The 24420-nt window shown below is 36.8% G+C and overlaps 2 protein-coding genes across 6 annotated transcripts; one reads left to right on the forward strand and one right to left on the reverse strand.

Moving 5' to 3' along the window:
* Nucleotides 1-1420: 1420 nt before the first annotated feature.
* Nucleotides 1421-7146, reverse strand: LOC113705422 (uncharacterized). 5 transcript variants are annotated; one of them, XM_072063615.1, is made up of 6 exons: nucleotides 6549-7146; nucleotides 4355-4519; nucleotides 4172-4249; nucleotides 2895-2960; nucleotides 2708-2767; nucleotides 1421-2625 (listed from the first exon to the last, which is right to left on the reverse strand). In XM_072063615.1, exons 1-6 carry the CDS (start codon nucleotides 6840-6842, stop codon nucleotides 1774-1776), a joined length of 1515 nt encoding a protein of 504 aa, XP_071919716.1. In that variant the 5' UTR covers nucleotides 6843-7146; the 3' UTR covers nucleotides 1421-1773. The 5 variants fall into 5 exon arrangements, with proteins under 5 accessions (XP_071919716.1, XP_071919714.1, XP_071919717.1 ...); XM_072063613.1 differs by having other exon boundaries at nucleotides 2708-2773; nucleotides 6549-7144; XM_072063614.1 differs by having other exon boundaries at nucleotides 1475-2625; nucleotides 2708-2773; nucleotides 4355-4516; nucleotides 6549-7135.
* Nucleotides 7147-13496: 6350 nt separating this feature from the next.
* LOC140004593 (AT-hook motif nuclear-localized protein 10-like) lies at nucleotides 13497-20226 on the forward strand. The gene is made up of 5 exons (XM_072063395.1): nucleotides 13497-14388; nucleotides 14562-14614; nucleotides 15964-16095; nucleotides 19603-19764; nucleotides 19842-20226. Exons 1-5 carry the CDS (start codon nucleotides 13809-13811, stop codon nucleotides 20103-20105), a joined length of 1191 nt encoding a protein of 396 aa, XP_071919496.1. The 5' UTR covers nucleotides 13497-13808; the 3' UTR covers nucleotides 20106-20226.
* Nucleotides 20227-24420: the final 4194 nt, after the last annotated feature.

Consider the following 24420-nt stretch of genomic DNA (forward strand, 5'->3'; position numbering starts at 1 on the left):
GGCGCCACCGCATAAATTCAATCGGACTCCTAATCGAGCAACCAAGAAGGGGTATTTTGGGGATTTTCGGTGTTGGGGTTGTAACAAAAAGAAGTAAATTGATGAAAAACCCCAATTATAAACCTGGGGTTTACCCCAAAAAAGGAGATCTGCCCAAAATTTTTCAAATTCGTGTACAAAAATCACTACAATTAAATGCATCCGAGGAGGAATTGGGACAAAAATGCTTAGGGGTGTGCATCGAATTCAATTTCGGTAAATCAAAACTCTGAATTCGGAATCTTTGGAAATTGGAAGTTTCGGAATCTTTGGATATTAGAAGTTTCAACCGATTTCAATTTCGAATTCACAAATTTTGATTTAGATTTCATTTCGGAATTTGGTAAACTACTGAATTCACCGAATTCGGTAAACTTATAAGTTGATAACATAATTTGCTAAATTAGATGCTAATTTTTGTTTCCATACAACAAACTTAATTAGACTCACTATTATTATATAATCTAATTAGTAGTTAGACCTTAGAGGTATTATTATATCATATAAATATTTTATATTACATAGATGTATTAATAGTAATACATATATATATATGCATATGTATATTATATATACGAATTTGAATTCAAAATAGGTACTTGATTTACCAATTTCTAAGGAATTTTTGATTCGGGAAACGTAATGTCGAATTCAAACCTATTTCGTACAATTCGAAATTAGAATTTTTGATTTCCTTTTCGCTTTCTGTTTTTGCCGATTTCAAAGTTCCGAATTGAACTCGAAATTGGTCGTGTTTAGGGAATTTCAATTGGTATTTAATTTGATTATGGATTAAACGTCCGTGTTGAAGAAAAGGGGTTAAAAAAAGAAATGATTGCTTCTTATGAATATTCTTTTTGCTGTACTTCCAAATTCCATAAAGATGAAGTTGGTGGCTCCGAATTCCTTTTTCGATCAGTGCATTGCAAAGCTGCATGAGTAAAGCTTGGAAGCAAAATCTTATATGCAAAAATCATTTGCCGCTGTGCGAGAGTGTTTGCATGACTTGTAATGGGACGCCGCCACCTACACCACTAACATGTAGTAGCAGTTTTCCCGTTTAGTTGGATTGGCTGCCATACTGACTGAATCCAGTCCAGCAACATGATATGATAGACCAATCAGTCCCCCAAACACTAACCTACCTACTCATACTCCTTAATCTCTTCTCTTTTCTTTTTTTTTTTTTCCTTTTCTTTGTTTGCTCCCTATATAATCAGTCTGATTGTGATATATATTCTTAATTTCAATTGCTCTAGCCACAGCGTTCAGGAGCACTATGATACCGGTCACTGAGAGGATTTCAGCGAGAAGAGGCTATCCTGTAGAGCCTGATATCTCAATGCTCCTCGACTCGGCAGCTAGACATTTCTGTAAGAAATTTGAAACAAAATAGGCTTCACTTTTTTTTTTTGCTCCAGTTAGAAGAACAGACTTCTGCTAATGCTGATGTTTATACAATGCTCGCCCAAAGCTGATGTTTCATTCTAAAAGATTTCATTTATTCAACCTCAAGTGAAAACTTGGAGCCAAAAGCACGAGATTCAACGTCAAAAGTCCAAGAAATGCTAGAGCCACTGCAGAGTTTGCCCTTTCTTTAATCTTCTCCTCTGAATTGGTCCCCCGTTTGCTTTCAATCTCGATAGCCTCTTGTTGCCGGAAAATTCGATAAACCCTTTCAAGCCTGCAACTTCAGACCCTACTACGACAAAAATTACAATGTTAATGACCAACCTACAGGATTTTCAGTTTCATCAATTCTTTTCTCCTCCTCCTGGCTTCTGCAGCAGTGGTTGCATCCTCTGACATTTTCCTGCTGTAAACCACTGGCTTTTGATACTCTTCCGATGCACCTTTTTCTCTTTGTCCGGCAGAAGATGCGGCAACCTCCGCCTTGGTTAAAGTGTCATTTCTCCTCGCAGCAGTACTTAGTCCTACAGGTAAACTAGTTGCCGGCCTGACACACCTCAAGGGTGTCGGCATGAGAACCATCCTATCAGGATAAGTTCCTCCAATGTTACCACCACCGTCTGGGGGGTATCCAAATCCAGCCTGATGGACATCATCAACGGAGCTATTCACGGTTGAATTAGAAGCTTCTGTTTTGACTTTCAAGGATAAACAGGCTTGGTCATCCTCTCCATGCAGACTGTTTTTCGCGGAAGAACTTGCGGCGCACTGATTATTTGAATAAGCTTGATTTTGTCCATCGTTTTGGGGAGAGGGCTGGCGGCGAAGAGCATTTGTTGGGGAATGCAGAGGAAAGAAACAAGGGAATGGCAGTACGTATAACAAAGCTCCTGGATTAGCAACCATCGCAGATTCTCTTTGATCAGACAATAATTCCGGCCTTGGCTCATGTGTCATGGCAAAAAGCGATGGATTTGCAATATCACATAGAGATCTGCTTCGAAACAGGGTAGCATCTAGAGGTTGAACTGCTGATGGCCAGTGAAGTGGAAGAATAGGGGATGGTGTATAAGGAGAAAATGGAGTTCTTGAACATGCAGATACAGAACATCCTCCACAATTAAAGTTTGATTCTCCTGTGATTTGCTCTGACTTGGGCTTCACCATTTTGGCCATCTGCAAAATGGACAAATAAATCGAAGTTCAAATACTACATTTGCACAGATTAAAAACTCCTCTCAGAAACAAAATGCAGTACCTGTTCCATCAAGTAATCATTTGTGTTTTTTAGTGAATCATACTCCTTCATTGCCAGCTCCTTTTTCTTCTCATAAAAAAATTATGACCCAAAATATAAATAAATAGCAAGATATATTAGAGATTTTGAGGAAGTCTCCATCTAAGTTAAAAGCTATACAAAAGGATATGCTGAAATGACCACCCACCTTCTTCAAATTCTCATTCTCCAGTGTCAGATTCGCTGCTTTTCTAGTTAACTCCTCAAATATAGCCTGGAAGAACAAACGAATGGATGACATTGATCGAATTATAGACTTTCAAAAACCAAATTAACTGGAGAAAAATGCAACTTTGAGAAACGGTGATGATAGATAGAGAGAACAGCACATCACAGGTAATCTGAGGTATAAAATATTCTGTGACGCCCTCAGAACATATCAAAGTCTTGCATTACACTGTCCATGCAAAAGACTTGAGTAGGAGAATCAATATAAAACGTTTTTCTGGATAAAAAGTAATCGTACCATTGTTGTTTCATTTACCAGATATCAACTAAATATACAAACGAGACAGCTGAGCAGTCAAAGACGTCAAAACACTATATGGCAGAATGTAGAGCCATGTTATTGAGCCAACTTACCTAGTAATAATTTTATCATCGAACACTTCACAGCAACTAGTTTTTACTTGAACGCAGAAGAAGAATTGCTCGAGTCTAGTATTTCCAAAAATAACTTTGTTTTCAAGCTCCTAACCACATATAAATAAATGACTCTAGAAAGGGCAAATTACACCTTTGTGTTTTAGTGGTTTTTCATATAATTCCCTATGATTTCAAAAGTTATACATAACATCCTCATGATTTGGATTAAAGTGTCAAAGTGATGGAAATGATCATTCGTAACGGAGTCGCCTAAAATGTCAAAAATACCCTTTTATGTAAAGTTGAAAATTATTTATTAACCAAGGGGGTTATGTATATATTTTGAAAACCATAAGGGGGTTATCTGATGAAACGCTCAACCATAAGGAGATTATATGGTAAAATATAAAAATCATACGGGATTAGTGTGTCATGCATTTATAAGGGTAATTTTGATATTTTAAAAAGCACTGCTACGAATGATTATTTCCGTCATTTTGACACTTTAATCTAAACCATAAGAGGCTTATGTATAGTTTTGGAAATCATATGAGGGTGATGTAGAAAAAATACTAAATCAGAGGAGGGTAATTTGCCCTTCTAGAAAAGTATTTGCTTTTGTTTAAATATGACAATAGCAGCAAATAAGCTCCTCACTGCTTAAAACTAACAAGCGTATAAATATAGCATATCCGTAAGTGCTACATCTTGAATTTCTATGGATTGAAAGCTTCTATAATTTGTTCAAAACTCATCGCAGAAATGCCTCTAAGCCAGATATACAAAATTGTAGTAACATTTGTAATGATCTCAAGCAGAAAAGTTAACCACTGCATTTACCTGCCTACGCCGAATTGTCTGCCTCGCTGATTCTCTATTTGCCAATACACGACGAAGCCTTCGTGTTTCCTTTTCAATCTGCATTTAAGTCCAATTAAAGAGGAGTAATATCATCCATTTCTTTTGAGTTGGAGGAAGAGGGGAGAAGGGAGACGAAAATAAACGATCTTGAACGCTAGGTACCTCAGTTGAAGGTTGCCTTGAGCTGCTACCACCAACAGAAAAATAACTAGTGGAACACGACAAGCCTCCTGCTTTAAATTCATCATTTTTCTCATCTTTTACAGTTCTAGTGATCACATTTGATACCCTTTCGGAAGGCTCCTTGATCACAATTGCCTGACCCTGCTATAAAACAAAAGACGCTCAATTATGCACCATTTGGAGCTCTAAAGATAAAGAACAAACATAGTAAAGAGAGATATTTCTACGAATCTACAGTCAGCTCGAATAATAAGAAACCATCTGCTCCAATGAATAGTGATTATAGCCCCTCTGAATATAAGAAAATTTCCCTTTCCACCATAAAAATGGAAATTGGAAAACCATGAAGACAAGCGCAGATAATGCAAGGAAAAGAAAGAAGGATGGGGGGATGCATGGCATTACGCTTCAAGGCACCTTTGTAATCGATAACCTTGTGTGATCATTTTTAAGCACATTCCAATCTTAAAGGCAGGCGAAGAATGTTAAGCTTCATATTTGAAATCTGTTACCAGTATAATTATGCCTTTAATTTAGTTTGTTTTTTAATTAAAAAAGGAGATACTGCTAGCAAAAATGTCTAAAAGAAAACATGTCCACCAGCATTGTTTGAATTGAAGGATCTGATATGCTGGTGTATTCCAACCAAAAGTATCACTACCGGGGAAGACGCATTGTATTTATTAGGTTACAAGAAGCCAAGTGCCATGGCCCTATACATTGTAGTTAATGATTTGTATAAGGTGCAAACTAGCGACGATATTTAAGAGAGAATCTACGGGTAATGAGCAGCTTAATCCCGTATGTCATCCCCATAATGAATGGCAAAAGTCGTTTTAAGATCCACCCTAGACCATCTACGTAGTAGGACTTAGTCTAATGGTAATAGGATCTTTGTGTTGTACAAGCACGGAGAGTTATTTCTTAACTTAGGTGTATGTGTCTCAAGTGCAGTAAAACTACACAACTTCCATTGGTTGATTTTTAAGTACTTGACGTTGCTACTTCTGCCTTCAAATAATGAACGGAAATTGTCAATACAATTAGGACAATTCAAGTGAAATCAAATACAGTTTAAAAGTAAAAATTTATGATTTACTTGAAAGCAAGAAAGCAAGAGGGATGGGTTGGGTTGTATGGACGGAGGGAGTGTAAGTAAGAGATCTCTCGAGTTCGAGTCATCCTGCTTACACTTAAAAAAAAAGGTAAAAAAAAAAGCACATAAAACGATTCTTCATTGCGGACAAATTAGTTTTGCATTCACGAATCATTAGACATGTATCGATTCAAAGAATCAAAATCATATAAACCATTGAATATCACATCAAGAATAGAATAAAGTTATCATCCAGATATTAATTCCTAATCAAAATTTATTGCAATTCGGAGGTTTATTGGTACGCATGATCATGAATGGCGGCTACACATATTTATTGTTATTTGTCATCTTAAATGGTACCAAGTAGCTAGCTTTCCTACCCGAATTACCAGTAGGAATAGCAACAGGGTGGGGCGAGGGCAAATAGTCCACCACCCGCTCCCGCCAACCTGCCCTGCTTCCCCCATGGGAGCACCTTCTCCGCCCATTGTTATTGTGTTTTTTTTTTGGTTGAAGAAAAAAAGTATTATTGCATAAAGTGTAATTAAAAATTTAGTATAAATTTATTAGTAAATTTAACATAACTAATTAATAATTTCTATTAGTATACATGTGTAATTAATAATATTAATTATATTTTATATACTAATATACATTATATAATACTTATAACTAATAATAATATTATTATAAATTTATAATTAATTAAATCAAACAATATAATATATATATTTAATTTTTTCAACGGATACCGGGCGGAGATAGGGCTATACTTCCCCGCCCACCGCCCCATTTTTTAATGCCGCCGGCCCGCCCCTCCCCGGCCCCATCAGCTTCCCGCCGGGCAGGTGCCCATCCCTAATTATCAGCTATAAAAAAAAGCGCATTGCACCTTACGTGCTAATAGTAACAGTATGCGTAGTAAACAGTCGGGCAAGTAAAACTTCATGCTACAGTTAGCCGTCTAGCACTACAAACTGGTAGTAACCGTAACAGACTAGTAGTAGTGAACAAAAGTATCCAGCCCAGACAGAGTAGCATCCAGATGAACCAAACTAAATATAAGAATAGAACCTGAGGAAGATGAGGAGGTAGATCACAGGTAGAGGGCGGCTGTGATGGTTTTTGTGGTGGGAATGAGGAAGACCCGTAGTTGATCACTGGTGGGGATTCCGGTTGTTGGTGGGGCGTGGCGGAATAGGCTAAACCCGCCAAAGCTTCCGCGGCCTCCAACTCTAAGGTGATCATTTTCTCCTCCGAATCCTCCGAAGCCCCAGCAGTTGTTTTCTCCATATCCATATCCATAGCTAGTAATAGTAGTAGTAATGGTGGAGGATGATAGTGGTAGTAGTAGGAGGCCAGAAGCATCCAAGGTTATTATACTGATAGTCGTAAAAGAAAAAGAGTTGAAGAGGAAAAGCCATACAAACCCAACCCTGCGAGGAAGGTAAGGCGGCAAAGTTGTACAAATACTACCAAGCAAGCATGCTCTGATTTGTGTCGTTCCCGATCAGCAACGAAGTAAGTGACATGTGTCGCTCAGGAACGTAGCCGCACTACTTTCCAAGTCCCAGGCTCCGATTTGTGCTTCCGCCACGCGTTACCCATTGGCCACGTCGGCTGTTTCACTTGTGGAGGATGCTCGCACGTTCCCCAGCCAGCCATTGCTGATTAGGTTCTTTTTTTTCCCCCCTTTTGCCTTTTGGGGAGTTTTGGGCCTTTTTGCCCGGGGGTTGACTATTCAGTATAAATAGTGCTCCCTCCGTCCCAATATTAAAGACATTTATAGGGAATGTAACTTCTTATGTACAGTGATATCATTATTGACAGCCAAGCCTTTGTTTCAAATTTACCCTATCACAAGTACAATGGTCAACTGCACTTTGTGTTTTTCATAGATTAATGATTTCGTGGGTCCCATCTTAACCAAAAGCATTCTTTATTTGTTAGAGACACGCGCTATTATTGGCCTTATAAAGTGAGAGTTAGTTTCACGTACTCCTCTGGCTTCTCCAAATGGATAATAAATAGCAGGTCCCATCAAATTTATTTGAATTTTCTAGCACATGCACTACGAGGGCAAGGACGGAACATTAGAAGGAAAATAGTGTAGCGTGACTCTAATTTTGGGACAATAAAAAAGGTGAAATATGACATTAACAATGGGACGGATGGAGTATCTTGCTCTTCAACATAGACAGTATAAGCATGGTTAGCCGTTGCGGTTGCGTCGCGTTCTCGATTATTCCATATTCGTCGCGATATATCGATTAAATATCGGGTGATACACACATTATAGCATATAAATTTTTTTTAAAAATTTAAAAAAATTACTAAAATTAAAATATATAAAAAAGCCATAATTTAAAAAAAAAAATATAAATCGATTCCAAATTAATTCGGCTGTATCGATCGATATCACGTATCACTGACCTAAATTCATCAATATCAATCGAATCAGAGCGAATATAAAAGCCAAAGACCTCTTTAGCTGAGTTTCGTCTTTGTCGTCACCACGTGTGCTGCATGTGTGTCCTAAATAAGTGGCACGATGGCGTTTTGTGTTTTGGCTGCTGAATGTGTTTTTGGTCAATTGATGCAACGCCGTTTAGCTTCGCAGCTGACAAGAAAACATTGGTAAAAAATAATAATAATTAACCGCTGCACTTACTTTCTTCTCCGTTGTTGTCGATCGTACCTTCTTTTATGCTGGATGGAGCTTACTAGGTGGGAGACTGGCTGTTTTTGTATTACTTTTCAGCCTTGCAGCTGGAGAATTAATGAGGGTGACATTTGATTTCTTAGCTTTAGTTTTAAAGGCAAAAAAAAAAAAAATGTTAAACGTGTTTAAGGAACATTAGTGCATTTGCATGCACCAAGTTGTTGTGATATTTGGCCAAAATTATTGTGATTTTCACTTCAAAATAAGATTAGCCATATAAATATTTTTGGATATTCAAAAATGACAGATACGTATGAGACTTTAAATTGGACAGATCAAGTTGTTATTCAGGTTTTGTACTAAGATTCTAATTAGTAGTGCTTCTTGGATTGGCAACTGGAAATTCCTTAAAACAAGAAAAACCAATTTTCTACTCCTATTTTTACTGGCAGTAACTACTACCATGCGTTACCAAGATTATATTGATCGATTATCTAGGCCATTCATGAACTTCATACCTTCCAGATTTTCTTACCAAATTATGCACCAAGAGTTTTCTCAATTCAATTCTGACATCTGTAATTAGCTTAACTTTTCCTTCTTCTGTCATGTTTCTGTTCAGCAGCTTTACAGCGAGTGATGGAGATCAAAAAGCATGAATACAGGGCTCATGTTTTGGCTATTCCTGCCCAATGGTCCGGCCACATTAATCCTCTTCTTCAGCTATGCAAATCTTCGGTACGGAGGGGGGCTGAAAACCACACTTACCATTAGCAAATTCATCTCCAAAACAATGGATATAAAGTCAGAAGAAGTCCAGATTGATTTGATAACGGACGGCATTGATGATGGTGGCTTCTTCACAAAAGACAATGTCCCAACCTATCAAATCAATCTGGACTTTCTTCTGACTTTATAAACCCATTGTTTTGGAGATGAATTTGCTAATGGTAAGTGCTGGTTTTCAGCCCACCCCTCCGCTACGAAGATTTGCATAGCTGAAGAAGAGGATCTAATGTGGCCGGACCATCTGGGCAGGAATTAGCCAAAACATGAGCCCTGCTACTTCATGCTTTTTGATTACTCAATCACTCGCTGTTACCAGCTGCCTCGAACCAGAAACATCGACAGAAGAAGGAAAAGTCTAAGCTAATTACAGATGTCAGAATTGAATTGAGAAAACTCTTGGTGCATAATTTGGTAAGAAATTCTGGAAGATATAGCTCTCCTAGCGCTGAAGCACCCACCACCGCCCGTCCCATTTCATAATATCCTTCTGCTGTGGTTGTTGATCACACAAGCTGCGCTGTCTCAGAGACTAAGAGAGATCACACACTGATCATCTCTGATGCACTTATTCAATCTGAAGTTATTCTAGGGAAAGAAAAGATTGACGTCAGTTACGAGTCCCCTTCTTAAGTGGTGTTTGAGTTCTAACATCTGCATATTCGATGATGTCATGGCTATTGTGGCTTAATACCTTTGATTTCATTACCTTCACATTGGACCTTATGCATTTCATCATTGGGAACTTAACTTCTCACAGTTAGCTTGTTCAAGTAATTGAATGTTCTCTTTAATATGTGCAACAGGCACCTATAGTTTTCGAAGGAATTGGTCACTCGATGAACCCAAAAAATGATTTGGTAATTTAGGATGCAATTGTCTTGGATTGGAGCCTTCTATTATAACAAAATCATGTAGAATGAAAACATATAGATCTCGCTTGAACAAAAAAAAAAAATTTTTTGTGCTCCCAACATCGTTCATCACTAATCAAAATAAATACCAAATGAAGATTTGTACATATATAGCTATCATTCTAATGCTTAATTTATTTTTTTTTAGCATTAGAACTTTATTACTTGCTCCTACTATTTATACCATTACTTCAATAGATATAAAGCCATACTACAGGTTTAAATAATTTACGCCTAACTGGCATGCATGATATTTTTCTGCCGAAACCGCGTCCGATATGCCGAGACCGACGTGGAACGGTCCAGACCGCGACCGCAACTTTGAACCATGATCACAACAGGGCAACGAACGATAGCACAAGGTCATCTCCTGCGCAGACCGTCATGCACCATGTGCTGAGTTTCCTGCTGAACGATGGCAATGTCTAGTGATTGGTTCGATTCTACCAGCAGTGTCCTATTGTTATATACAATTAAGGGTCGGAAGAATGATCAAAACTTGTTTGGTGTCTATATTAATCCTAAAATGACTACCAAAATCTTAATGATAATAATCCTCACAAACTGTAGGAGATGAAGATCTGCTATTAAAACATATAAACGTTGGTGTTAGTTAAGTCGGGATGAATTGAGCAGTGTGCCAAGGACATGAAGCAAAGAAACATCCGTTTTACCGTTCTATTATTGACTGTTGAGTAAATACGTAAAATTTTCAAGACAAGATTTTCTTTCATCGAGGAAGGAAACTAGTTAAGATCAAATATGTATGCCGGGAAGGGTAGCTCAACGCCCTAAAAGATGTAACAGAAATTAATTTTTAAAAAAATCTCATAATCATAATTTGAACTATTCTGATCCGGAATATGCAAATTTCTGTCAAAGGAGAAAAAAGGGCACAACCGAGAAATTAGTGGTCATGATACGGCAAGCAGAAAGCCTCAAAAAATCATCATAATAACTAGTCAATTTGAACTCACTGGCTAGCTCGAAAAACCCTGCGAATTTTGCCTCTGTATACGGCAAGGGGGAAAAATCTGTTTTTTTTTTTTTTTGGGTCAAGCATGTATGGCAATGTCAATGGCCCCAAAACTAAATAAAGTTAGTAGAAGGTTAATTTGGCTTCAAGCTCAGCTCGCGATCGAATTTCAAACATCCTTGTCGGCCCAAATGATTTAGAGATGGGAAGCCTGATTTATGAAGGAAACAAAAAATTCTATAATAGAGACAGAATTGTGCGATGCCACTGCCTCGAACAATGTCGAATTGTGACTGCATGAATGGAAGCAAACCCAACAAAGAAGGTTTCATGGCTGCAAAAATTATTATTGGATAATTTTTTGTGTGTGCTAAATGTTAGGATCTATTGATATATTGATTGAATTTTGATTATGAAATGGAAATGAATGCAGAAATGTGGTGCCTGTAATTTTTTTTTTTTTTTTGGAGGTATGATCCGCTCATACCCCAAAAAATAAAGAATATAATGGGTGCAATTTTGAGGGACATGAGAAGTGGCGAGAGGGAAAATGCAGAATTGAAGATTGAAATCAACACGTTGAAGGCAAAAGTGAAAATATATTTGTTCTTGGCTTGTGTCTGTTGCTGCATTTAGTTTTTGTTGTACTTGAAGGCAAGCAAAGGCAGAAGTAAGGTTTGCTGGAATTGAAGATGTTGCATTAGTTTTGAACACTATATGAAATTTTATGGTCCATATGTTCTAGAAGTTGTAATGCTGTACTTTTAAAATGAAGTAATTCCTGAATTTTCATCTAAGTAATGAAAGTTTTGGATTTGGATTGTTTAGTATATGTAATAGTTTTGAAAGTTTTCGGTGTCAAATTCAATGTTATTTCTTTACCCTTTCTTGGTTCCTCAATTAGGACCCTGACCGAATTTTGCCTTGACCTCAATTTAAGGTTGCCTTGACCTGCTACCACCAACAGAAAAATAACTAGTGGAACACGACAGGCTTCCTGCTTTAAAAATAACTTGGATTTTTTGAAGCATGGATGCAATTTTAGAAGACCTTGACGTACAAATAGCATTGGATGATTGTTAGCTCCTGCGGAGAAGACATCACTCCAACCATGTCCTTGCGTTAAATCCCAAGTTAATGAACTATGCCCTTTAGTCCGGTTTGTTTGGATTGCTTCGTATTTTCCCAATTTTATTTGCTTACATCATATTTACAATTTCCAATACACCTTTTTATCTTCCCAATATCTTTTTATCTCACATGCATCACATCACAAAAAGTGCTACAGTAAAAATATCTCAAATAATCTCAAATAACTTACAATCCAAACAGACCGATTAATGTCTGTTGCTTGTTTGAACCTACTCCTTAGAATTGTGTTCTTTAAAGGAAATCCAATTTGTTTTCAGACTCAAATCTCATGCTAAAGAAGCTATGTGCAGACAAGTTTATGTACCTCAAAGATAACTTTTTGTTTTTTTGGGTGACAAGACAAGTAGAAAATGTCACGTCTAAAGAAGTATCCTCTTGGCCCTTAGGGTTGGTATATTTCAATAATTAAAGTAGGTACATTACCTCCCAAAAATTACTATAGAATGTGTTAGTAATGGATTTCAAGGTAAACATTTCTATAGGTTTCAAAATTGAAGAATGATGTGACATCTTTTGCTGTAGATTGGAGGTTCAACGAAGAAAGTTGAAGATCCTTGATTGACGCGATAGAAAAAATCAGAAGATTGTGCCAATTACAAAAGCGAACTTTAGCTCTATTTGTAGTTTCCCTCAAAAAAAAAAAAAAAACTCTATTTGTATTTCTTTCTTTTTTCTAATTTTTTTGTGAATGACTCTATTTATAATTCGTTTTGTTTTTTCTCTCATCCCTCCTTACACTTTTCGTAACTGCAATTGTCATGTATAAGATTCGAACCTGAATCTGACAATAAAAAAAAATACTCTAGAAACCTTTTCCTAACCACAGATATTTATAATTTACCCAATATTCCTCACCCTAAATAAGTTGCTCTTATTATTTTCCTGAGAGACAATTTCAATTATTTATCTTCTCTTCTAAAAAACATCTAAAACTACGTTATAGATGGAGCTATTGTACTTTGACCTCTATAATTTGTTGAATTTTCTCGCAGATAGATATCTAATGGACACTAATGGAAATGAATTTTAAGTGTTAATTGTTTTATTAAGAGCAGTCTTTAGTATTAATTTTAAAACGAAACATATTGAGGAGTAATAAATGTGACTCCATTGGATGTACTATTTGGTGCCCTTAGATTGGAGGTTAATTTCTTTCTTAAATACCTATACCGAAAGACACCTTTTTAGATATAGGTGCAAAATTTCCAATTTCCCATTTTCATTAGACTTTCAATAGAGAAACGAAACAAAGAAGTTCTTTTTTTTTTTTTTTTTTTAAAGAAAACTTATTCAAGAGCAACACAAAAAAGTCCATTGAAACATTTATGACCCAACTACAGTCCAACCTTAACAACTCTGCATCAGCCAGCCCAGAACTGAAGACACCTGCACTACGTGTATATATATATTGACCTGTATCTATATACTCACGCACTAAAACACACACGAACACATATAAAACGGACGGAAAAAAAAAGAATATATAAAACCCTAAATTCTAACCCCCACCCCCCCCCCGCCCCCCAAGTTTCACCATCTTTCGGCTCCGCTTTTTCTTCATCCCAAGTCCCATCTTTCTTTTATTTCTTTTACTATTTCATTTTCTCTTTTTTTTTTCCTCTTCTTGACTCCCTCCTTCTCAGTCACAACTGAGTAGGGGTTTCTTACTTTCTTGGAACTTAGATTCCTCCATTAGTTCATCATTGATTCATTTTCCCCCTCTTTAGATTTGATTCTTCTTCGATCCCCATTAATCCCAGAACCAAAAACCAAAAACCAAAAACCGAAAAAAAAAACCCAAAAAAAGAAAATTTTGAAATAAAAAATCCAAAGCCCACAAAAAAATGGATTCCCAAGATTCCTCCGCAGCACCGTCCCACCACCCCCAATCTTTCCACCTCCACCAACAACACCACCATCACCACCATCAACCGCCACCTCCTTCCTCCATTTTAGTATCCCAGCACCAACCCAACTCTTACCCTCTTCAATCCAACCCCACCGCTAATAGTAACAGTATTATGCAGCAACAGCAGCAGAACCCCCCGCGATTCCCGTTTAACTCGTCGATGGTGAGTTCGTCCGGGCCCGGGCCCGGGCCGAAGCCGTTTTCAGACTATGTAGATGGTGGTGGGCAGTCGTCGCCGACCACTGGCGGTGGTAGTGGGCCTGGGGGTGGGTTTAACATTGAACCTGCTAAGAAGAAGAGAGGCAGGCCGAGGAAGTATTCGCCTGATGGGGCTGGTAGTAGCATTGCTCTGGGGCTTTCGCCCACCCCTGTTACTCCGATTTCCTCCGCCTCTGTCGTGGGCCTCGCGGATTCTGGTGGCGGCGGCGGTGGCGGGACCCTTTCATCCGAGACTCCAGCTAAGAAGCACCGTGGCCGTCCCCCTGGCTCTGGAAAGAGACAGCTTGATGCTTTAGGTGATTTTTTAATTACCCCTCTTCATATTACTCTGATCATTGGACTAAACCTCTTATAGTTATGATGATAGTTGTAGTTCTGAGCTTCTTCTGTTTATTTCTTGCTAAAAGTTACATTTTTAGAGTATAATGGAGTAAAATTATGATTGTGGGGTTGGTATTGTGGTTGGCAGGAGCTGCAGGAGTTGGGTTTACGCCGCATGTTATTACAGTGAAAGCTGGCGAGGTAAATCGTGAATGCGGTTCCTTCAAGTGTAATTTGTCTGGGAGCTGTGTAATTTGGCTCATTGATTAGTCTGTCTTGTTCGTGATTTTTTTGCATTGAATTTGAGAAGAAAGAAATATTGATCACTTTTAAGGAAATAGCTCCTTTTTATTGTCTTTGGCTCATCTGGTTTATACGAAGCTCAATTAAGGAAATAGAAAAGTTATCTTAAGTGAGTGTGTAACTTAAAAATCGATTTCCTAAGTTGAACTGAGCCTTGCTGTCAAATGCAAATTCGAGGAGAAGTTTTGTTGGGAGCCCTGGAAAACGATCACGTCATTGACTAATAAATGAGCTAGAAATGCTAATGAGCTGTTTCCTTATATTTACGAAAGGTGGGATACAATATGTAAATTAGCGCATGGTCCCATTGCCTGGAGTGCTAGCATCCTAAATGACGTTTTTATGCACAAAATCTATTAAATATGAAATATTATTTCTCACCTACCGGACACTCTAAATTGGTTCTGCATTTCAAAGATTTATGCATGTGATGTTTTAAACTAAACTTTGATCATCCTACATCACAATGTCAATTGATTGAACTTTTCTGCTTCTCAACTGACTTAATTTTTGAGGGTTGAATTGGATTTGCATTACATGTTTCCTAGTTGCAACCTGTGCCTTTAGGAAATGAATTTTTGAGTATGTTTAAAGAGCCCCAAAGTAGTGATGGTGTTATCCTATTCCAGTTGATATCAATTAATGAGATTCAAGCTACATCTCTACAGAGACATTGACCGTGTAGAGACAAAGCTTTTGTTCTTCAATTCGTATTACCTATGTTTCTATGTGCACACTACATCGTCGGCAGAATAAGGAGGGGAACAAAACATGCACCATGTATATGGAAAATATTTTACACGCCTTGAAAATTATTTAAAGTACTTAAAGTTGTACATCTTACTAATGTGATCTAAAACTATCTCTGGTATACTTATGAACACGGTTTTTGGCAACATGAAGTTTGGTAAAATAATTAATGCGAAATTTGTCCTTTTGTTTTTAGTTCCCAAGGAAAAAACGGTTTTCGTTGTACTTGCCTGTAAAATCGGTTCGCTGAATCTCATTGTTCTTGTTATTTATTGCTGCATAATTGCTAATGTCCAACTTGACTAAAGAACTTTGAACGCCTTATGCTTCTTAAACATAATTATCAAAATCTTGAGAAGACAGTTTTGCAATTTATTCCTGCTTAAGTTTCTTCTGTATCAACTTGTATTTTTAAATGAGTTTATCATAGTAATGGTTTATTTTCAATATATGTTGAAATTAATTTATCTTTTGTTGATTTTAATTGTGTCTTGCAGGATATAGCATCGAAGATCATGGCTTTTTCACAGCAAGGGCCACGTACTGTTTGTATCCTATCTGCAAATGGTGCCATCTGCAATGTGACCCTCAGACAACCAGCAATGTCTGGTGGCACTGTGACATATGAAGTGAGTGTGTTAATCAATTTCTAGGCTCCCATGATAACATGTTTTACTGCTGTGCATGTACCTTTGTGGCTGGATGCATGTACAGAAGGTCATAATTGCGCCAACTGTTGTGATTGGGATATTATCAGTTTCTAATTTGTGGACAATGGAGTCTATTTTAGCAGGTTGTTGACATTATGATGCAAATTCATATTTGATATTATTCCTATCTACCAAGAATAAGTGCAGTTTTTTATGTAGTTTTCTTTATTGTTGTAATATGGGTTCCCCAGTGTTATTGTACGTAGTATGCTTATGAAGTTTCGAGCTTTACTACTTGTTCTCCATTACAGTGTTTTCTTTCCTGTTTTGTACTGATTTTCTTGTGTTTATAGAGGTGGGATGTAGAGTCCTCGAGTATCATGGGTTTGATGGTCCTTTTACTGTTAGAGGCCTTTGTTTATACTTGAACTTGGCTTTTGATGTCAGACTCAAGTATCAAGAGAGAAAAATGAGGAAATTTCTCAATTTTAGAGTTTATTACATGAATTACTGCAGTCCTTGGAGATGCCAACCTTTTGTTTTTTGACTTCTCAGAAAGTACTTGGAACTTAACTATCGTGGAGTTGATATTCAAAGCTTGCTCTTATTCTAATTTTTGTAAGCTTGACCTTTACTCATATAGTACCAAACTCTTTTTGTTGTTCCCACCCTGAAATAGTTGGTCTAATATACTTGCCCTGTATGCTGTCTTTATTCTCACACAAGTCCTACATCTTCATTCCCTTTCCATGTCTTTTTGTTGGTATTTTGGGGTTGAATATGTAAAGGTGTTGATGGCTAGAGATTCTGTTATCCAATTTTGGCAACCCTGATATGCATTGATCAGCGTTGCCCAGATAACCCAGCTTGCTTGTTTTCAGCTTGAGCTATTGGTTATGGAATTCTCTTTTGCTCATGCATCGTTTCTTGTAGTCTTTGTTTTTGGGTTGATCAGGTCATGCTTTTCGCGAAAGTATATCTTAGGACAAAAGATAGAAAGTAACGATCATCAAGCACTTGGCCTTGGTTCTAAGTAGACCCCTCTTCACCCACTCCCTTAAAGCGTTAAAAAGGTATAAGTTGGTGCCTTTTCGGTGACAAGTTGGTGTACTTTTGGTTTTCTCTCCCTAGTGTGGCCCATGATCTATTCCAGCATGTTGGTGCTGCATGCTCTGCATCTTTTCCGTCTTGCCCAAAAGCACACTTCATTTGGGGATGATTTTTTCCTGTAAAATAAACATGGTCTGCAATACATGATCCTTCATATATGAATTTTTACATGTGCGAGTTTTTACAGATTTTTGATGAATTGCCTGGAACAATCTCATCCTACCCTTGTTACTTCTTTCGATTTTCTAGCCTTTCTCTTTCTGAAATATTATTCGCTAGTTATATCAGATACTTATAGAGTTTGAGACTTCTGCTGTTTACAAGTCTTGCTATTTTGTAGTGGTCCAGTGTTTTCTGCCAATTCAAGTCCTTGCCTTGTGTTTAAGTCTTGTGTGATAAAGGGGTAGGTAGTTTTGTTTGATGAAAGCAAAGTAGTGATAATGATCTGGTAAATTTCTGATCAGTTGGCTCCAGATTACATGATGATATGCCATGTGTTGCACTAACCCTCTTTCTATCATCCTGTTCCTTGCCTTTCCTTTGTGTAATAAAAGTGAAGCTTGTTAATCTACTTGGGTAATTTTCATTTGTGGGCTTGTGGTGAAGTGGTGACACTTAAATGCTACTCAAGTTGGCAGCTAGTGTTACGTGACTTAATACCTTCTTGTGAGCTACCCTTATCTTCAATAAAATGGCAAGTCTTAGAGATTTGCTCACTTTGTTTCTGAAATTGTTCACTTCAAATTATTGAGAAAGTTACAACACCAAATGTCACTCGGAGCCCAAATACAATGGTGCAATGCCAAGCTTATTGCAAATAGGCTTGAAATTGGCAAAAACTTGTATTACTGTAGAGGTGTGATATACATGGGAATAGTTGGGACATGTTCAAGCATGTAATTTAAGTCAACTTCCTGAGGGAAAAAAGAGGGAGCTTTATGGAGATTTGTCGTTTTTGTTCAGGGAAAAAGCATTCCTATTTGCATGGCTGATGCTACACATGTGCGTGTGCACACACACCCCAACTCAAAACAAATTTTTTTTTTTTTTTTTTTTTTGGCATCTGTTTGAATTTTTTCAACAAGTTTTATGTGGTGGTTGGTTTAAACTTAAGGCACATGAGTTTTGAATTGTATGCAATTTTAGGGAGGTGAAGTGGAGATACTTGTTTTACCCTTATTGAAGTGTCAAAATGAGTCTTTGCATCATTGTCACCATGGCGTGAGGTGTATGATAGTATATATAAGCAGGAATAAAGCTGCATAGGTTAGCTCTTTCAGGAAATTCTCAGCTGTTTTGCATTTCAGAAGGATGTTGAACTCATATTTTCTGCAATGTGAGATTCCTTTGTTTTAGCATGGATATTATGGGTTTGATACACATACACTAGAACATTCCATTAGCAAGCACAAATAAAACTGAATTTCGTAGACCTTACAAGGCTGTAGGCCATTCCCTGCTTCTGTTTTCATAGTGTTGCTTAAGTCTTAGAGCATCTTACCCTAACTTGTTGACATGGCTAGTCTTTGTTTTTTAATGCTGAGCTATAAGTAAAACTTGTATTGATTACAGAGTTACGAGTCTGTATACTGAAGCAGTATTATTCCTTGTCACAGAAGTTTCTGAGGAAAAATTGCAGTTTCTTTACATATGCAATATCTCAGTTTGTTTTCCACATCTCAACTCACCAGATATGGTAAACTGGTGTTTTTGACATGTCCTATTGCAGTTCCCATTGTATTATGTCTCTTCAAATACATTAGAATGTCAAATTCGTGAAATTAAGGAACCAGATACTTGAAACTTAAAAACAGAGAACAGAATTGATCAGAAACATGCATGAGTATACCTGTAATAGTGCCTTATGTTGATCTTCTCGACTCTGTTATTCTGCTTCAGTGTTGTTTGAGTGTATATGTTAGAGGTGGACCCTGGAGGAGATGTGACTTAATGTACTCTCAGTTAGGTTTATGGTGTACTGGTGCTAGGTAACATGTTGTAAGTGTGTGTATTACAGCCAAATTGCTACCATAATGACTACCAAAGGTATCTTTGCATCATTTTTCTTTCTTTTTCCCCCCTACCAGAGCCAGTAAAGCTTGTTCTTCTCCCTGGTGTATGTGTGGATTACACTTGTGATAGTCTGGGGTGCCTGGGTAAGCAAAGCTGAAAAAATGATTGCCAGTCATAAGTGGGAAAAACCTCTTCATGTAGTCAATTGATGACTAGTTTGCTGCTTATCTTGTTTTTGTCCTCCTCTAGGTTTGGCATTTTTCTTTAATTGATTGAACTTGTATACCTTGTTTAGTTTGAGATTTTATCATTGTTTTTTGACCTATTATTTCATATTCATGGACTGTGCTGCTTCATTTACAGGGTCGATTTGAGATTATCTCATTATCAGGTTCCTTCTTGCTATCTGAAAATAATGGTAGCCGCAGTAGAACTGGAGGTTTGAGCGTGTCCTTGGCAGGGTCAGACGGGAGAGTCTTGGGTGGTGGAGTTGCAGGAATGCTTATGGCTGCTACACCTGTACAGGTACTGTTTTATTCTTCTTTCTGTCAGTGATGCGTGTCTGTGCAGTGCTGGCTGTACCATCTGTTTGTCTCTTCCAGGTGGTTGTTGGTAGCTTCATTGCAGATGGGAAAAAGCCAAAAGGCTCAACTGTTGCACCAGCCCCAGGCATGTTGAGTTTTGGTAATCCAGTTATAGGAGCCAGTCCTCCCTCCCAGGGTGCATCCAGTGATTCATCAGACGACAATGGTAGTCCGCTTAATCGTAGCTCAGGGCCTTACAATAATGCCCAAACAATCCAAAACATTCCAATGTACACAAACATGGGCTGGCCAAACTCCACTGTTAAGATGCATCCAAATTGACTTCATGTTTCTTGGGCTCTTGACTTGTTTAGTTGATGCGCCAAGGTTAGAGATTGACTAAAATGCTAACAGGCAGATTATAGGGCTTTTGTTTCCTTTTCGTAGACTTCTCCTCTTCCCCAACCTTTCATAGTCTTTCATTTTTTTGTTCTGTCCGTGTTTAGTATGCTCCTGTCAGAGATCTGGATATGGCTGGCCAGCCGAGGCATAATTTATTTGCCACCCCTGTTCTCAGAATGTGTTGGTTTTCTGCCATGATATTTAATTTCTGTTAACCTAACTGGCTTATTTGTAAGCTTTTGGGTTTTGCCTTTAGGAATTATTATTAGGTGTATACTGTTTAAAAATTTTCTTCATTCAGATGATTTCTTCGACTAAATGGAGAAAAAAAAAAAGTTCCAACTATTGTTTTGCAACCAAAAAAAAAAAAACAAAAAAATTGAAACATTGCACTGTTTTTCACTTTGTCATTGCAGTGATAATGGCACCCAATGAAGCTGTCTCAGCTTTTACTGTACCACTGATTTAGTAACTAGCTCAAATGTCGATCTGTTACGGATTTTGCATTGGCTGATTTTTTCTGCATATACTTTTTTTTTGTCACTTCAGAAGCCTCCTTTTCTTTGTCGCTTTTGGCTTATTAGTTATCATGACATTATAGCATGTGCATGGAGAAATCAGCATCAAAAGTCATCAGCAGTTGTGTGCTACATCTCTATCAAATGCAGGCTAATGTACATCACATCTTTCTTGCATGTGGATGATGGATCAATCAAAACGCCATAGGATTGAATTGTTAGGGCAATGGTTTTGAGGGGTGACAGTAAAGTGTAGTGGTAGGCATGGCCATGGTTCCACTTGGAACCGGAACCGGAATCGGAATTGGAACCGGACCGTTTGGAATCGGACCAGAACCAAAATCAAAACCGTGGAACCAGAATTGTGGTAGAACCTTAGATAAAGGTTCCGGTTCTGATTCTCTAAAAAATAGAACCAGAACTAGAACTGTTAAAAAAATTAAAAACAATTAATATAAATAATGAGATAAAAATAGAATTATCGGTTCAATAAAGGCCTATTCTAGCCATCAATGATTGGCACGGAATCTTTATGGAAACATGATATATTTCAGCAAAAAAAAGCTGAAAAGTACAACACTTGCTTAAGCATGCGTGGATGATTGGACTAGAGCAGAATATAAACAACAAGAAATGAAAAAAGATAAAGAAGAAGAATTCCATTATACAACTGATTCTAGTATCGTCGCAAGCAATGAAGATGATTAAATAATTAATGTTTGTTTTGATATTTCATCTCAATTTCAATGAAAAAATCAAGTATTTTCTTTTTCATTTAAAATGATTACCATTTGATAGTGTAAAGTATTTTTTAATTTGACAATGTAACGTATTTTTCATAAAATTTGTATTATCTATTTATTACTTCGTACTTTGTTGAATAATAATAAAATTAAAATATGATCTTTATTTTGTATTTATTTTTTACATTCTATTTAAAATTTTAAATATATTGTTATATTAGTATTAAAATTTGCAAGGATAAAAAATTAAATAAAATTGTATACAACTATACGGAATTAGAACCAGAACCATAAGGAATCGAAATCATAACTATAAGGAACCAGAACCGGAACCAGAATCGGAATCGGAACCAGAACCAGATGGTGCGGTTCTGGTTCTATCTCTTCCATCTAGTTCTGGTTCTATCTCTTTGAAGAACTAGAACCGGCGGTTATGGAACCAGAATCAGAACCATCTTAGATGGTGCGGTTTTGGTTCTACCTCTTCGAAGAATCAGAACCGGCGCCGGTTCTGGAACCGTGGCCATGCCACTACGATTGGATTCATTAAAGTTTAGAATTTGACCGTAGAAACTGAGGCAGGCTGGGAAAAGGGTCTATTTTTCTCTGTGTGGGTGAATATTTGTTTGCCTGGTCAGTGCCTAAAATCCAATTGAAAACTGGAATGGAATCAAGTCAAATAATCTCATATACATTGCATCAAAAAAGTACTACAATATTTAAAAAAAAAAAAATTATTCCAAATAATCTCCTATCCAAACACACTTGTAAGTGGAACTAAATTGCTCAAGAGGGAGTGCATGAAGTTGATGGATTATACATTTAAACTAAGGAAGTATACTAATCATGGCCATCTTAGGGCCTCGTTGCTCGGTTAAAGGAACTAATTTGTTCTGAAAATTGGCAGATAAAAGTTGAGTAAAGAGGCATTTGTTAAGGAAACGAGTTTCCCACGAGATGGCTCACAATCGATAAAATTATAGAATGAATTTGTCGAAGGTTTCCCGCAAAATGGTTCACAGTCGATAGATTATAGGAAATTTTTATATATTTTGATAAATTTTCTTCCACTTTGCACCCCTAAAGTCATAAATTACCAATCAAAGTAAGGTACTGAATAATTAAAATTAGAGGGAGTGCAAGAAGTTTTTGATTTATCAAGTAAACTAGTTTCCGCAGCAAACATGCATAAGTTTATTCAATATTTGAGATAATCTCATAAACCTCCCTTGAGGTCTAAAAAATTGTACTTACCCCCCCTTAGTGGTATGAAAAGACTATAATAATCTTGACGACTCTACAAATTCTAAGTGAAAAGTGGGTGTAAAGGGAAAGGAAAGCAGCATTTTGCAAATATTTTTTTATCCAGAAACTCTAAACTCATCTCAACTAATACATTGTATTCATTTGCTTAGTCAATTAAATGGACTTCTTACTTAGTTTTATAAACAGCCAAATAGTAGGGTACATTTGTTAAAAAACTCCAAACATTAAACAATGATGCATTGAAACAGAACCTAATTTCGTTGCAAAGAATTACCTTAAAAATTTTTACTCAGTAAGCAATGCTGATATTTGATTTCTTTTATCATTTAATTTGTTTTGTAAATCAAATAGGGGTAGTATAGACTATTCCTTAGATTTTTTGTATTTACATCACCATTTGTTACCCAAAACATACCTTTTAGAGGAGGTTTCTGTAATTTTACAAACCTCAAGAGAGGTGGCTACAATTTCAGAAATTATCCCTTAATATTTGTATAGAAATAATTGCTATCCCCTTGAATATATTGTTCATCCTATCAAATAATGTTAAAGTCGGTTATTGTAAATATTTCCCACGTCGATTTTCCAATATTTCTCTTACCACTATATTAATAGATACAAAAAAAAAGCTTGATCTGATCTTGGATTTTAATTAGGACTATTTTTCCCCAAGAAAAAGGGTTAACAAGAACATAAATCTAATCAAGATAATCTTATTTAGGTTCCCACCTTGCTGAATTACAGGGATCAACTTTTAATTTTTATTTCAGCTAGAAAAAAGGTCAAAAAGGAAATAAAACCAATCAAGAAAATCTCAGGGTTCCCTTTGATGCGTTAAATGAACTCAGTGGGGGTTGGAAATTGATAGAAAAAAGTTGTGTAAAGAGGCATTTCTAAGGCAATGAATAACCATATATATAATGTAGTGTAAATACATGCAATTATTGTAAATTTTATTTTAATTTACTAATTTTCAGCATAAGGAAAACTTAATGCCTTACAAGGTAGAAAGTGGAAAGTGAGAACTTGGGAGGCAAATCAATGATCTCTCGATCATTGGCTAATGTCGCCACTCTTTTAGTATTCTAAGTTTTTTTTTTTTTTTCCTGTCGTTCCTTGTTCTTTCAAATATTTCATGTATCAATGTATTTCTAAATCCATTTTTATCACACAAATCTTCTCAAAAGATTATGCAAATGATTCAGTAAATTACTCGGCAAAACTGTCACAGCATATATTTGATTATATTAATTTCCATTGTGGGTCATTGCTTACGAATTCTTTTTATTTTATTCACAGCCTTTGAGAGATGCAGGTTGCAGATGAACCCCTAGAGTTTACTTTTCTTATTAATTCTTAGTAATCAAAAGTGCGCGCACACATACATATATATAGTTTCAAAACAATGACCCATAATTTTTTTTTTTAAAAAAAAGGGTAAATCGGATCAATTGAAAAATCAGACAAATTTTTAGTTGAACCACCGGGTTAAATGGGTTTGTTCGGGTTTGACTGGATCAATTTTTTGTCCGATTAAACTAGAGACCGGGCCTTGGCCCGGGCTAATGCCTGGGTCATTAGAACGGCCGATTCAATTGTTAGGTCAGACTGGATTTAATAACTATGGATTACAGGCAAATCTAGAGTGCACTTTTCTTATTAATTATGAGTAATCAACGAGTATGATATGGACAGAACCATAGCATAACTCCAAATCGGTTGGCCAGT

The sequence above is a fragment of the Coffea arabica genome, chromosome 8c, assembly GCF_036785885.1.
Source record: "Coffea arabica cultivar ET-39 chromosome 8c, Coffea Arabica ET-39 HiFi, whole genome shotgun sequence".
Classification (NCBI taxonomy): Eukaryota; Viridiplantae; Streptophyta; class Magnoliopsida; order Gentianales; family Rubiaceae; genus Coffea; species Coffea arabica.

Excerpts from the sequence above, each read along its gene's own strand:
- LOC113705422 (XM_072063613.1), bottom strand. The coding sequence starts at position 6,842 with ATGCTTCTGGCCTCCTACTACTACCACTATCATCCTCCACCATTACTA. Across the intron at positions 2,961-4,171 it reads AGACAATTCGGCGTAGGCAG|GCTATATTTGAGGAGTTAAC; the intron begins GTAAATGCAGTG and ends TTGTTCTTCCAG. Across the intron at positions 2,774-2,894 it reads AGAATGAGAATTTGAAGAAG|AAAAAGGAGCTGGCAATGAA; the intron begins GTGGGTGGTCAT and ends TTTTATGAGAAG.
- LOC140004593 (XM_072063395.1), top strand. The coding sequence starts at position 13,809 with ATGGATTCCCAAGATTCCTCCGCAGCACCGTCCCACCACCCCCAATCT. Across the intron at positions 14,389-14,561 it reads GAGACAGCTTGATGCTTTAG|GAGCTGCAGGAGTTGGGTTT; the intron begins GTGATTTTTTAA and ends TGTGGTTGGCAG. Across the intron at positions 19,765-19,841 it reads TGGCTGCTACACCTGTACAG|GTGGTTGTTGGTAGCTTCAT; the intron begins GTACTGTTTTAT and ends TGTCTCTTCCAG.